The sequence below is a fragment of the Lycium barbarum genome, chromosome 3 (genome assembly GCF_019175385.1).
Source record: "Lycium barbarum isolate Lr01 chromosome 3, ASM1917538v2, whole genome shotgun sequence".
In the NCBI taxonomy this organism is placed as follows: Eukaryota; Viridiplantae; Streptophyta; class Magnoliopsida; order Solanales; family Solanaceae; genus Lycium; species Lycium barbarum.
In genome coordinates this window covers 146,675,434-146,690,557 of record NC_083339.1, presented here as the reverse complement: position 1 = coordinate 146,690,557, position 15,124 = coordinate 146,675,434, and the positions used below count along the sequence as shown (strand labels likewise).

General features: G+C 35.2%; 2 protein-coding genes across 2 annotated transcripts; one reads left to right on the top strand and one right to left on the bottom strand.

Moving 5' to 3' along the window:
• Window positions 1-865: 865 nt before the first annotated feature.
• LOC132633446 (small ribosomal subunit protein uS8my-like) lies at window positions 866-9,348 on the top strand. Its single transcript, XM_060349873.1, has 3 exons — window positions 866-1,073; window positions 2,418-2,578; window positions 8,895-9,348. Exons 1-3 carry the CDS (start codon window positions 944-946, stop codon window positions 8,991-8,993), a joined length of 390 nt encoding a protein of 129 aa, XP_060205856.1. The 5' UTR covers window positions 866-943; the 3' UTR covers window positions 8,994-9,348.
• Window positions 9,349-12,801: 3,453 nt separating this feature from the next.
• On the bottom strand, window positions 12,802-14,273 carry LOC132633445 (ESCRT-related protein CHMP1A). Its single transcript, XM_060349872.1, has 2 exons — window positions 13,779-14,273; window positions 12,802-13,359 (listed from the first exon to the last, which is right to left on the bottom strand). The coding sequence occupies exons 1-2, from the start codon at window positions 14,101-14,103 to the stop codon at window positions 13,073-13,075; spliced, it is 612 nt and encodes a 203-aa protein (XP_060205855.1). The 5' UTR covers window positions 14,104-14,273; the 3' UTR covers window positions 12,802-13,072.
• Between the last annotated feature and the right edge of the window lie 851 nt (window positions 14,274-15,124).

Genomic DNA, 15,124 nt, shown 5'->3' with positions numbered 1-15,124 from the left:
GAAAAAAAAGAACTATAAAGTATTATGTTGTGAATATGTATTGTAACTTAACAAGAATAACGCGCATATATATTGGGGGAAAATGCCATCATTTGGTTGTTAGCGAGCCATTTTTACCACTACTCAATTTTCTCTCTTTTTAAATTGATTATTTTTTAATTTACTTATCTTATTATTGAAATCCGGATAAAGTAGAATCTCGGCTCAGTAAAATAAAATAAAAATTCGCAAGGCAGAATTTCGTAGCAAAATTAGGCATATTCGGGCAACTTTTTTAGAATTCCAGCAGAGTAAAAAGACTCTTATTTTTGCAAGTCAAACTTCTGCCTTAAGGCAGAATTTTCGCGAAGCCTTGCTTTGCGAATTTTTTTGGGCAATTTGCAGGATTGGCCTTCGCTGGGGGTGGTCTTTAATTTTTGTCCCTCAAAATGGTGGTCTTTAACTTTTGCCCTTCAGGTAGAATTTGCACATGGACAGAGTTTGCAAATTTCTGCCTTAAGGCAGAATTCTGAGCTGGGGTTCGAACCCACAACCTCGGGGTATTAGGAGAAGGCCAAAACTTAAAGACTACCAATTTGAAGGACAAAAATTAAAGACCACCCCAAAATGAAGGGCAATCTGTGCAAAAATAAGAATTTTTCTTTTACTGATTTGGGGTTTAAATTCAGAACCTCAGGATATTTTCGGTCACCTTTTTAAGTGCAAGCCAAAAATAAAGACCAGCACCTCAAAAAAAAAAAACTGAATAAAGAAGCAATCAGCGATCCAGTGGGTTCTATCGTTTGCCCATGTTCAATTTCGGCCCAATCCAAAATCTCATGTCTAATAGGTTATTGGGCTTACTTATGTTTCGGGTCTCAAATGTCCCATGCGAGGGTTTTAGGATTTGAAAGGAAAGAAAACGGGACTTTACAGTCGCCGGAGAAGAAAGAGTGTAGTACAAATGGGGAGGAGAATATTGAACGACGCATTAAGGACGATCGTAAATGCAGAAAAGAGAGGATTTGCTTCTGCTGAGCTTAAACCTGTCTCCAATGTTATTGCTAATTTCCTCCAAATCATGAAATATCGAGGTCATTATTAACTAACATCTCTGCAACTTATTCTGGATAGTTCTGGTTCACTTTTAGTTTTTCAGCTCTAAAACCTTCAAAACTGTTGGTGTAGATATTATGTTTGGTATAAAACATTAAATTGAAATGTCTCTGGTGAAATCTATAGGCAAAAGGCAAATCTGGAATTTGTATGTTTAGACTTAATTGTTTTTTTTTGCAAATTTCCTCTAAATTATGAATTAACGAGGTAATTATTAACCCTTCTCCTACATTTTGTACTCTAAGATCTTCAATAAGTTTTGGTGTAGATTTTTTTTGTTTTGGTGGAAAGCATTAAATTGAAATATCTCTGGTGAAATGTATAAGCAAATGGCAAATCTGGAATTTGTATGTTTAGACTTATTTGTTTTTGAATGTTTACACCTTGTTTGGATGGGTGTTATGTATCATTTCATAATGTGTTGTATTATGTTGTATTGTACTGTATTGTTTTGATGAATACAACTTTTGTGTAGATTCTATCGTTTTCCGTCGTTGCATTATGTCACACATCCACAATTTGAAGGATAAACCTACAAGAAAAGCGGGGTATGGGTAGAGCTATTATAAAAAGGTAGGGTAAAGGATACAAGAGGATTATTAGATCATGAAATATCGAGGTGATTATTAGCGCTTCTCCTAGTTTTTGAGCTCTCAATTTTTCATTAAGTATTAGTGTACATTTATTTTGGTATTAAACATTATCAAATGTCTCTGGTGAAATTGTATGCTTAGACTAATCTGTTGAGATGCATACTGTAAACAAGAAGTTGGATCTATATTTTAACGGAAAATTACGCCACCTATCCCATACTTTGAGTTTGTTGCCCAATTTGGCTTATATTTGTGTATAAACACCTTTTATAGTTTTATACACTATTATACACTTTTATACAAGGTTGATAAATTGTGAATAATGCATTCCCCCCAGGTATAATGTTGTATAATATTTTATATTGGGCTACGTTGCGTAATAATTTATGTTGGGCTGCATATTTTTGAAAATTTCCCTTGTTTTTTTGGTATAAAACATAAAACTGAAATGTCTCTGGTGAAATCTATAGCCAAATGGAAAATCTGGAATTTGTATGCTTATACTAATTTGCTTTTGAATGTATGCTGTAAATAAGAAGTTGAATTTATAGTTAATGTGTTATTGATCATTCTTCTACCACATTATACGAGCTACCATTGTGTTGCCCTGCAAATCTCCTTTTTAAGATCCTTCCTCCAATATGAGATAAATCATGTTTATCAATCAAATCAAGGCGTTTAAAATTTTAGAATTTACTGGGCTGCTTACAATGTAACTACACTTTTCAGGTTATATTAAAGACTTTCAAGTACACGATCCTCATAGAGTTGGTAAGATATCTGTTCAATTGCTTGGAAGGGTCAATGATTGCCGAGCTCTCACCTATAGACAGGATATCAAGGCTGCAGCCATTGAGCATTATAAAACACGCACGCTACCAACACGTCAGGTTTGTCCTCCCCCTAAGTAAGACTTTATTTGCTTCCATGTTACCTAGCTCTCCTCAGTTATAAGAAAGCCATCAAACATGACCTGCATCAGTGTTCATTGAGTTTTGAATTTTGAGTTTCGCTATTTTAGTCATTGCCTCATATAATGTATTCCTGTTTCATGTCTTCTCTGTTTGAAATTTGTTCACCAAATGGTAATCTGTTCATCTCTGCTTTTAGTTTTTTCCTCTGTCTGAATGTGTTAGGTCTTGGATGCTTCCCCTCTCTTTGAGTATTTTAGCAATGTCCTACATTTGTTTTTTGGTTTCATTTGACTTGCATGTCTTTCTTTCTAATCACTTTATCAGAAAATTATTTTGCTGTATAATTTCTTATGTTTCAAATTCATCCTGTTTGGGATTTTTTGTTCTTAAATACTTGAAAACTAATTGATCATTGGAAAATTTTAAAGTTAGGGGATAATTGTTGAAAAAGCAGAGCCAGAAGCATCACAAATTGCTAAGTGGCAGCGTAATAGTAAGCCACTTGGCACTTTTAGGACAATGCTCCAAAGAAAAAGATAAGAATTAACAGATTTTTAAATTAACCTTTTAAACGTAAAAATAAATAATAATTAAATTTTTGAATTCAAAAGGGATACAACTTCTCAACTTTATCCAATACAAAATTAGCAGATTTTTCACGTTTTTTAGGAGAAAGCTACTAAAAATTAGGAGGACAAAGAATAAACAAAATTTTAAATTAACTTTTTAAACTTAAAAATATATACTATATAGTTGAATTCAAAATGGTTACAACTTCTCAACTCTTCTCCATTTCCCTCAACATGATTCACACATTCATTCCACGACTTACATGATTCTCACAGTTGCTTCTCAATTTAAAACAATAGTTTCCACGCCTAAATAATATATTTTCCATCTTGCGGGCCTTTGGGGAAAAAAAAATCCACAAACTATCTCTTCTCATTACAATTTGACTCACACATACTTGCAAATACTTTTGTACAAACATACGGTGCAAAATATGGAAAGACTTCATTATATACGTGTAATTTACGGTACTAAAATGGCCTAGAATTTGAAGGTTCGAGTTGTTTGGATGTGGCATGTTACACATCGCAAAAAACCTATTGTCCCTATATCAATTGAATTTCTCCTTGAGGATGAAAAGATACGTGATAATCTGCATGTTGTTCTTTCTTTTATGTATTTCGTATACATTAAGTCATCTTCATCACAATTTAATAAGGATTAATTACCGAAAAGTTCATTCTCGTTAATATCAATCTAATTTATGAAATCCTCAAATGGTCGAAATTTGAAGATCGTGAAACCAAACTGTGGATAAGTTGTCTTGTCCACAGTTGTCCGATGTTTAAACGCCATCTCCAATTCATGTGTATTTGTCTTAAATGCATATTGTTAGGACCTCAACCACGAAGTTATTCATAATATACAATCCCATTTCTTTTTATTTCACTTTTGAATTTATGAACAACAGAGTGTTCAATTGTTGCATGAATTCGATCTCCCTACAAATAAATAAGTGATAAAAAATGAGTCAGTAAAAGTCATGTTATAGAAAACAGAACACAACTAATTTGTTGAAAAATCGAAACATGTTGGGTGAGATTAAATTGTTAAAAACAGTTTTTTGAAGAAAATATTATAACTATCAAGTGATACAACAGACTGGCTGAAATCCATAATTTGTGATGGTCCGAACAATATGCATTTAAGATAAAATACACATGAATTGGAGTTGGCGTTTACACATCGGACAACTGTGGACAAGACAACTTATTCACAGTTTCATTTCACTATCTTCAGATTTCGACCGTTTGAGGATTTGATAAATTAGATTGATTTTAATGAGAATGAACTTTTCGGTAATTAATCCTTATTATTTGTGATGAAGATGATTTAATGCATACGAAGTACATAAAAGAAGAATAGCGTGCAAATCAGTGTTGTCAAAGGCGCGCTTAAGCCCTGAAGCGAGGCTCAAAACATGTTAAGCGCTTCGCCTCGCTTTATGTGTGCTTCAGTGTATTATCAAGGCTCCAAGACACACTTTTCCCTGCCAATGAGCCTTTCTTGAAGAGATGACACTAGATAATTGATATTTCACTTTATCGTTGTGTTTTTACAATTTGTTAGCCCATATATTTGTTATTCATGCTTATTATTATTAGTCTTGGGCTAAACATATATGTATTTTTATTTTTGCACCATTGCGCCTTTTTTCATTGAAGCCCACGCTTTATTTGCGCTTAAAGCCCCAACTGACCTTAGAGCTTTTTTGCGCTTTTCGCTTTTGATAACACTGGTGCAAATTATCATGTACCTTTCGAAGTAATTCAATCGATATAGGGGACAATTGGTTTTTCACGATCTGTAACATGCCACATTCAAACAACTTGAATCTTCAACTTCCAGTTCATTTTAGTACTGGAAATTTCACGTATGTAATTAAGTCTTGCCATATTTTGCATCGTGTGTTTGTACAAAAGTATTTGTGAGTCATATTGTAATGAGAAGAGATAGTTTGTGGCAATCCTTTTTCCCAAAGGCCAAGATTGAAAATATATTGTTTAGGCGTGGAAATTGTTGTTTTAAAGTGAGAAGTAACCGTGAGAACCATGTGTGAATCATGTAGAGGGACATGAGCAACAGTTGAGAAGTTGTATCCGTTTTTTTAGTAGCTAATTTTTGGTTTTTGATAAAGTTGTATCCGTTTTGAATTAAAAAATTTAATTATTACTTGAAAATCTGTTAGTTCTTTATCCTTTTTTTTTTGGAGCACTCCTAAAAGTGGCTTATTATTATGCTGCCTCTGCTTATATATATAGATTAATTGTAGTTACTTAATTAATGTTAATTGTTGTAATAACTTTTAATTAGTTGTTTTTTTTTTGTTAATTAGCTAAGGGTTGAATATCACTAATCACAAAACCATATCGAATTTCGATGTTAAAATTTGTAAAATATAGACAACATAAATTTTAAACTTACTAGAATAGTATAAAATTTCTTTAAAAGACTTGAAGTAACGATGATATGAACTTCAAACTTACAAAAAAAGGGTATGGATCATCTACCATGCTTACAAAATAGACTTGATAAAGAATTTTATTTTTTTAGGGTCATGTAAATTCAATATATAAATATGAAAACTCTTGAAAAAAACGAATAACAAACGATGAACTTTAAACCTACCATACTAACAAAGAAAACTTGAAAAACAAATTAGGGTTTAGCGCCTTGTAAAGATATAATTTGAAAGATCCTTGAAAAAATACCATACTAACAAAAAGGAAAAAAAAAAAAAATGCCTGTTAAAAAGAACTAGAGTTTAGGTCTTGTAGTTGAGAATTATAAAACACGCACATTACCACCACGTCAGGTTTGTGTCCTCCCCCTAAGTAGGACTTTCGATGCTACGGGACTCTCATCAGTTATAAAAACGCCATCAAACATAAGCTGCATCATTGTTCATTGAATTATGCCAGTCTAGGGTTTGCTTCATATAATGTACTCAGTAAATCCTATTTAATATCTTCTCTCTGTTTGATTGGTATTATTCACTAAGTGCTAATCTGCTGAGCTCTGCTTTTAGTTTTTGCTCTGTTTGACTATGTTTAAGGTCTTAGACCATAGTCCCCTTCTCTACAGTGTTGTCAAAGGCGTGCTTAAGCCCTTAAGCGAGTCGCAAAACATGTTGAGCACTTTGCTTTGCGAGGCACTTCAGTGTCGTCATCAAAGCTCTAAGGCATTCTTTTTCTTGCCAATGAGTGTAATTCTGAGGAGGCGATACTAAATAATTGATATTTCATTTTATCGTATTTATTTTTCAATTTCTTTGTCCATATATTTTTCAATCTTTGAATTATTAGTCTTGGACGACACAAGTATTTGTGTTTTCTTCTCTATTTGCGCCTTTCTTAATAAAAGCCCACACTTTTTTTGTGCTTTGCGATTAGAGGCCCAACAAACCTTAGTTTTTTTGAGCATTTCGCCTTTAATAACACTGCTTCTCTAAGAGGGTGTTTGGATTGGCTTTTTACAAAAAGCTTATAAGCTAAAAGCCATTAGTTGGGCATACTCAACTTTTGGTGCTTAGTTTATTTTTGTACTTTTTTTGTTGCCTAAAAGTAAGGCTTAAAAACACTTCTTATCTTTTCCAACCACCACAAAAAGTGGATCAGAATAGTACCTTTTCCTAGCAGAGTGGTAATTTTTTTCTAGGTGAGAAACTGAGAATGCTTCCTGCTATTACTAGAGGTGTTTTAAGGTAGTGTACATTGAGAATGGGGGATACACAATCCACAAAACATAAAATTGGTGTGGGACTTCACGAAATGCTCCTTGAGGGGGGCATCATTTCTGTTTCATCTTATCTTCCTCTCCATACCTTATGAATTCCCCAATCTTAAACACTTCTTCTGGAGTACACCTCTCATGATGGCTGTCTGGGCCTGGACAAGAGGATATTCATCTTGAAAAGTTTACCAGTTTCCGGAAAAAAAAAAAGGATATTCATCTTGAGTTGCAATAGTAGCGTCCCTAACTAGCAAGTACTGCACTGACAGCTTCCTATGTTTTTTTAAAGTATTTTAGGTATGAAATTCATGTATATGTGGATATCTATCATAGACGATAATTTCTTATCTTGATCATAGTTTCAAGTGCAAATAGAGAGAAGGCTGACTCCCTTAGATATTCCATTTTAATTTGTATCAACCATCTTTAGGTGCTTACACCATACTCGGGTCTTGCTCGCTGATTCTGACTTATTACATGAAATGTTTGCTTAGTGTAAATGGAAACGTAATGCTTCCATATGTGCATGAAAGCTGCCCCGATGGGAGGGGCTGGGTATTAGTTGTCATATACTCATACTAATATGGCTAATTCTCATTACCTGAAGGAAGCTTGGTACTTTTTTGTTACATATTCATCGCTTCTGTGTCGTTTGCGGGCTATTGCACAGGAGCGGGGCTTACCTTGTGCGCACCCAAAGGGTAGCGGCTGCGGGTTTCCTTGTCATAATAAAAAGATACATATTTAACAAATTCTCATTACCGGAAGGGAACATGGACTTTGCAGTTTCATGTGGTAGTGGAATACACATATAATATCATGTGAATGAAACAGCTGTCCATAAATGTGAACTTGTAAGATTTGGAGAAGAGTCTTGCCCGTCTACCTTCCTAGATCTGTCAAGTGTCAATGATGTACTACAAATAATTGTGGTCGAACTAAGGTTGTGTTGCACAACCTGTTTTATCATGAAGCTCTTTTACATACGTTATATCGAGGCGGGACTAGGCCAATTTATCCTCTCTCTGCACTTACTGACCAACAGACCAACAACTTCCTCTTCCTCTGGCATTTATTTTTCACTTCTTCTTTCCCAGTTTCTGAAGATACTGTCATCTGTACTTTCCAAACCCAGCTCCTACTGGATATCTATCCATTTACCACACTCACTCATTATATCTCTGCCTGCTGCTCTTCTTTTGAGTTCCTGCTTTACCAAGACCTGTGGAAAGAATTTCCAAAATTGCCATTTGTCTCCACTTTCAGACCAACCTCTTTACTATCTTTTCCTTTCAAAATAAATCATTTTCAGCCATCTTTCTGTTTTCAGACACCAACCTTTATATCATTTTATGTCCAAAAAGAACCATTTTGAGCTATCTTTCTATCTTGGGACAATGAAGCAGAAGGAAGCATCTTTGAACAGAAAAAGCTATCGTGAGATGTGTTACCTGGGCTTACACCTCCATTGTCCAAGAGTATTATACCCACAAGGAGTTCTCAAGTTACAATAGTTATCTATTAAAGTGAATACATATCTTTAAGTTGCATGCTGTGGTAGAGTGTGGAGCCAAATTTAAGTTGCACTGGCAGAGATTATGTTTTTAGTTCTTTGCTTTTCTTGCAAGGTATAGGCATAGGCTACATTTTCATTTCTTACTTCTTTATCTTCCTTCCATTCTTCTTGTCCGTCAACATAGTTTTTTTCGAAGTTCCATTTAGATTTATTTTTTCTTCTAAAAAAACATGATTTTACTTTAAGATAATGAAAGCATACGCTTTGAGAAGTCACCCATTGCTGCCGCATTACATGCTTTATTGTACTTTGAACTCAAAGACACATATACCTGTTAGTACCTCTTACACATATATACCTGATATGCTTTAACATCCTACGATCCAAGTCAGGTTCTTGTCACCTCCTTTTCTTACTTATGACCAAGAACTTATTACTAACTTTATTTCTATTGATCGATTCCTCTTCTTGCAGTGGGGATATGTTGTAATTACAACACCAAATGGAGTTTTGGATCACGAAGAAGCTCAGCGGCAAAATGTGGGTGGACAAGTTATTGGCTACTTCTATTGAACAAGTTCAGACATGGTTGAAAGGTGGCAAAAGTATTGTTCTGCTTATCATCTGTTCTGTACATTGTGGCTTGCTGCTAGCAAGCAAGATTTAAATATGCAAGCAGCCTTGCCTTTCCAAAGAACCCTAAATGGAAGTGGATTGTCCTTTCTATGGCCAATAGGGAATAAAACATGAGATTCCTGTTGAATTTCTCTATTTGCTTGTCTTAGATATGATATTTGGGTTGAGACTTTTGAGCGAAAAGGTTTCTGTGCTCAAACTCTATGAGATCATAACAGCCTGCATGGGAAAAACATCAGAAATGTTCAATGCGTGCCATCTTAATTTAAATATGGAGCATGATTTTCATGTCGCTTGGTGATCGGACTGTTTCTCATGGTGTAGTGTTGGATTTTAATAATGTATATATGATGAGCGTTGGAGGGAAAATGTTTGTGATCTAATAATGTCCGTGGCTGGAGGCCTAAGACCCAGAAAGATGTAAACGAATTTTCAATCTTGGCCTAATATATGACAAGAATGTCAAGAAGGGCAGTGATATCAGCTTTTTCCATATTAGCCAAGATCAATTTGACATCCACTAATGCTAACTGTAAATTACTCTGAATAACAAACTCATAGTCGATGCAACTTAACCCTAAGTAATTTCCCGAAATTTTAGAAGGTATCAGTATCAATGACAGAACTCAAATTTTTCCAAGACTACTTTAAACGGTATAACACCATCGACCATGACGAGACATAATGAAAGGTACGCCTCACTTTCTTTTTGGGGCAGGATAAACAAGGTAAGGCAAGGTAAGGCTACACTTCACACAACACGTATGGCTCCACTCTCCTAGCCAAGGAGTTAGACCAACCCAGATAGACCACATTATGGCCGATGGGATTAGGAAAGAAGCAACTGATTGATTAAGCGCACTAGCGAGAAAGCCGTTGCGCGTTAGCGCATCCGTTTTCTTGCTAGGGCAAGCACAAGGTATAGCTTAACGGAATGAAACAGAATTAGTGTATTAAGCAAGTATGGAAAAGCTGAAAAAGGGAATTCAGGCGATGTTCTCAAGTCTAGTTAACGAAGCCGAGAGGGAAAAGATTGTAGGGCTTACAACATAAATTGAAGAAATACTCAAAACTAATTTTCAATCTCTGCATTTTGAACAAGAATGTAAATACTTCAGCAATAAGTTTCTTTTATAACCGAGAAATCCCCGAGGGCCAGTGGCACAGGGTTGTACACTCGGTGGGTAACAAGTGCATAAGCTGCACATGAATATCGACAAATAAGGCTTTACATCTAAAGCTTCTGTGCAGTGTTTCACTTCTCCATTTCAAATCCAGTAATCCAGTCATTACGCAGAATAGCACGAGAAAAACTTTCTACCTTGAACACAGAGTTATTACTCACATTAACTGAGCAGGGGAGGTGCTTTCTACCTTGGAAGGTGCTTTCCACGGAGACAGCCCCATCCACCAGTTATAAGTTATAAGCTACTCTTTACATGATATCAGACTACATTAATGCTCTCTCTATCTCACATATGGAAACCAACTAGTAAATTAACTAACTACACTGCAAAGCACATTTACACAGTCCTCCAATTTAACAATGACCAAACAGAGTCAGGCCACAGAATGTAAGTCAGGAGGGATGAAGTATTATCCAGTTAACCAGAATTCTTTTCCACTATGGACTTTCAAAATAAGAATTCATGTATGCAGTATGCCACCCACTACTTTTTCTTATACAATCAACCTAATTAGGTAGAACAGTCAGCTCACCTGAACAATGAGAATACATCAAATTGTTGTGTAATCTACCAGGATATTTTGCCACTTGTAGACTTGCAAAGAAAAGCTCCTTAGGCACCCTTACCCCCATCTGTAGCATTTTGCAAAAACTACTCTAATTCACCATTACAAATGCTTCCTCCTATGCTATGCATCAAGGAAAACATAGCTGACCGTTCACATTTAGAAATTTTCAGCTTTAACACTTACTGCATGCTGCAAAGATGAAAGTCAAATCCATCTTAACTTCTTGACTTCAGTTTTTAACATTCAATATCCATAATGCTTATGCTTTGTCAATACCTTTATCATCATGCCGACGTGAATGACAGATGATTGAAATCATCTGACAGAAAATTTTAACTGTCACACAAAAAGAAGTGCCAAAAAAACAATTCTACAAATATCAAACCTATTCAAAAATTAGCTTTGCACGACAAACTCAGGCTTGTAACAACTATCCACAAATTAGCTTAGCACAATGTTGCTTTCTGTTTTGTTGCGCAACATGAAGTCATTCCAATTTAAAACTCCAAGGATAAAACAATCCAAAGAAGGCTCCACCCAGTACATATGGCTCTAGTCTGCCTTTTGTTTTATTTTCTATTTCCGCTAATCAAGTATAGTTCATATGGCTCTCGTTCCTAATTATTTAAAGATGTCTAGAGTGGCATACAACATTGATTGGAATTCACATCAACAGCCTCTATTACTCAGATTACTATTTAAATTGGTTGAATCATAAACAAACATGCAAATACTAGAGTAATTAGCTATTGCAACTTACCATAAAAAATATACACAAAAACATCTCTTCTATTAAGTTATTATAAAGTTATAACCCAATCGTTTTCCCACTTTTGGACTTCTCAATGAAGAAAATCCATTTATGCAACATGTGATCCTCTTCTCTCTCTCGCGGACTAAAATTGATAAGGTGGATGACTATTAAACTGCAAAGGTACAACTATCTAATGTGTTATAGTAAGAATGATATGATACAGTCAGCTAACTAGAACTATACGAGCATACCAAATTGGTGCGGTTGTATTTAACTAGGAATCTTAGCTGCGTACAAAATTGTGAAGACTAATAGCCTGTTTGGCCAAGCTTCTAAAAATAGCTTATTCAAAAAAGTACTTTTGGCTAAAAGCAGTTTGTGTTTGGCCAATTAGTTTAAAAAGTACTTTTGAGCAGCAATTAGTGTTTGGCCAAGCTTTTAAAAAGTGCTTCTATGTGTATTTTTCTCAAAAGTGCTTTTGGGCAAAAGCTATTTTTTTTTAGTTTCTAAAAAACTGCTTCTGCTACTCCCCAAAAGCACTTATTTTCTCCCAAAAGCTTGGCCAAACACCTCATTTTTTTTTAAAAAAAAAAAGCACAAATAAGTACTTTTGGGGGGAAAAATAAGCTTGGCCAAACAGGCTATAAAGCACCAAGACAACTTTGCAACTCCCAGATGCAACATTTTAAAACTATTGTCAATGCAAATTGCAAAAACTATGTCATTGACATGTGAGTCATGCAGTACTCAAAAATGTTTTTCATAGCTGTGCAAACTAAATTTATGCAACGAAAACGCAGGTGACCACTAACACTTCCGCAGATAAGCATTTAACTTCAATATTCAGTTATAACACTCAGTTTCATTATTATCCATCAATCGTCTATTCCTTATCATCATAAAGACATGCGTGGCAGAAAGTTGAAGTCCATAAACAGGACATTTTGGTATCCAAAACCCGTAACTGTTCACAAGGGAGAAGTGCCAAAAGGATGTTATAATCAATTAAAACTCTTCGAAAATTAGCTTGACACAACAATGGTCAAGCTTGTATAGAACGAAGCAGCCATTCTTATTCTCCTACTCTCCCCTCCCAAAATAAGAATCCCCATCTTTATTTTCTTTTAACTGAGCATGATCTATTCTAATTTCAATCCTCTGTTTCATACCGATTAACTATCCCAACCGGACAGCTTTGTCTTCACAAGCACCAACCATGCAATCCAACACCATGAGTTCAAAGGTAATGAGCAGATATATTAACAAGTCAGTTTAGATACGATATGACCAGACAACGTATACAATACCAACATGCACATTAAGGTATCAACACACAAATTCTGCAAACCATCAAGCAAAACAAAATAACTCCACCAACAAAAGAGAGTTAAAATATACATTAAAGACGTTCAATTTCAAAAGGAAATAGAGAGAACTCCACATACTATGTCACGATATACCAATTGCGCAGCCTCATTATTAACATGAAAAATCTTTAGTTTCTCAATTACCCACGCGCCTTCAGCTCAGCAAGGCGCCTGGTTAGATCATCCTCGTCAACCTTCTCAGCATCCTTAGTAGGAATAGCATGGCCAGCTGCTTGTGGAAGCCCAACAGATACCTCAAGGCCGTAATCATCTGCCACCTGGTGCATTAGACTGTTAACCTGGTCCTCTGGAGTCGACAACGACGTACTTCCAGCCATTGAACTCTCCATAAACTCAGCTTGAACTTCCATATTAACGAACTGGCGCTCAAATGAATCCATCGTCTCAGACATCTTTTGGAGATTACCTGTATTTAGAGGTTGGCAAAATTAGCTCATAAAATCATAACTCGCCCAACCCGCTCAAGTTTGGGCTGGTTATTGACCCGCCCATTTCAGCCCATCAAAAATTTGAGGTGATATTTAGCCCCAAATTAATCCATGAGAAATCTTGTCAAAATATTTTCTTGTCATGTTTCGCTTCTAGAGTCAATTTGACTAATCTTCAAAGCTATATTGAATTAGATTAATACAATGTTTCCAAATTAGAATGTAGATATTCGAAAACTATACGGAAAAAAACTATAAATTGCAATTCTTCTCATATTAAAAATGAACGTTAGGACAAAAAAATTACAAAAGAACTACTAAAGCAATTAAAACTTAGTAAAAATTGAGCGGGTTTGAGTTTTAGCCCATTTCAACCCAAATAACTTTTCCGCCATACCTGTATTGAGAGAGGACTCAAGTGATTTGACGATATTGCCCATAGATTTACTAATGGTGCTCATTTTGGCCTGAGTATCAAGTCTAGCCACAACAGCATCGAGACGTGAAGATAAACGGAGATAATTCATCTGTTCACTCCGTTTACGGATTGCGTTTTCAGCGTATATTCTAGCACCATCCATGTTTCCTTTTTCTATTGCTTTTTTCACCTTAAGTTTCTCGGATTTTTCATCTTTTTCACATTTTCGGGCTTGGCGTTGAAGACTCTTTGATGTGAATTTGAGTTCCATGATCTGATTCATCAATTTCTCTGTGTTTCCCATGGCGATAAATTGTTTCGAATTTGTGAATTGTGGATGTGAGTTGGGGATTTTTGCCTTTGATTGATCAACTTCGATCGAATTTGTATTTTATTAGGGTTTGTAGACTCAGATATTTTCCTGGAAACTACTTGGATACTAGCTTCCGAGTTCCGAGTAATGGCATTACGGTCACAAATAATTGTAGCGTCTTTTATTTTGATATCAGCCGTGGATCATCGATACGCGCATGTGGTGGGGCCATGAGATGAGTCGACCGTTGTAAAAAGTCTTTACATCTTTTCCTAAATTGACATCGTATCTTCTGTTTAGAGTTTTGGGCTAGAGTTCTCTCTTTTCTACGAGAGTCGTTTATTTTTTGTCCCTAAAATATAACACTAAGCATATTTAATCTCTTAATTATGTTAAAATGGAGTATTTTTTATTTTTCTAATAGAACTCGTTTAAAAAATAATGGTGCTAAACTCTTCTGACACTCATGTGACCCATAAGAGGTTAAATTCATCGGACAAAAGGCAAAGTAGAGTAATGACATTGCTAAAAAAAAAAATGCAACTCATTTAAGATATTAGCAACAACTCATAATATTTGGATCATATTGTTGGTAACCAACTCTTAAATGGTAATCTGACAGCACACATGGAACCATTTCACTTATTTTGGAAGCATGTGAATCTAACATTTTTTTTTTTTTTTGTTAAATATAAAAATTACAAAAATTAAAACTTTTAACAACTGTTCTAAATTATCTTGATTGATGGAACTACTCCAATTTTTTTCGGAAGCATGTGAATGCAAATTTCAATATACTAAATAAAGTTTTTGCCTGTTTTAACAAATCAGCTTATTCTTCTTCCAGCCAATTGAAGCTTTCTACAGATAGGCTAAGGCTTTTTTCGGTGAAGTGCTTCTTCATATGAAGTTAGGGAGAAAGGCGAATGAGTTTAGTATTATCGTCCAATGAGTTTAGCCTCTTGCAAGTCACGTGAGTGTCACGTGGATTTAGCACCGTTACTTTTTAAAC

What these genes read in the sequence shown, in the direction of transcription:
- LOC132633446 (XM_060349873.1), top strand. Translation starts at nt 944, where the DNA reads ATGGGGAGGAGAATATTGAACGACGCATTAAGGACGATCGTAAATGCA. An exon ending in CCAAATCATGAAATATCGAG is followed by an intron (nt 1,074 to 2,417) that starts GTCATTATTAAC and finishes TACACTTTTCAG; the next exon opens with GTTATATTAAAGACTTTCAA. An exon ending in GCACGCTACCAACACGTCAG is followed by an intron (nt 2,579 to 8,894) that starts GTTTGTCCTCCC and finishes CTCTTCTTGCAG; the next exon opens with TGGGGATATGTTGTAATTAC.
- LOC132633445 (XM_060349872.1), bottom strand. Translation starts at nt 14,103, where the DNA reads ATGGGAAACACAGAGAAATTGATGAATCAGATCATGGAACTCAAATTC. An exon ending in TGAGTCCTCTCTCAATACAG is followed by an intron (nt 13,360 to 13,778) that starts GTATGGCGGAAA and finishes CTCTAAATACAG; the next exon opens with GTAATCTCCAAAAGATGTCT.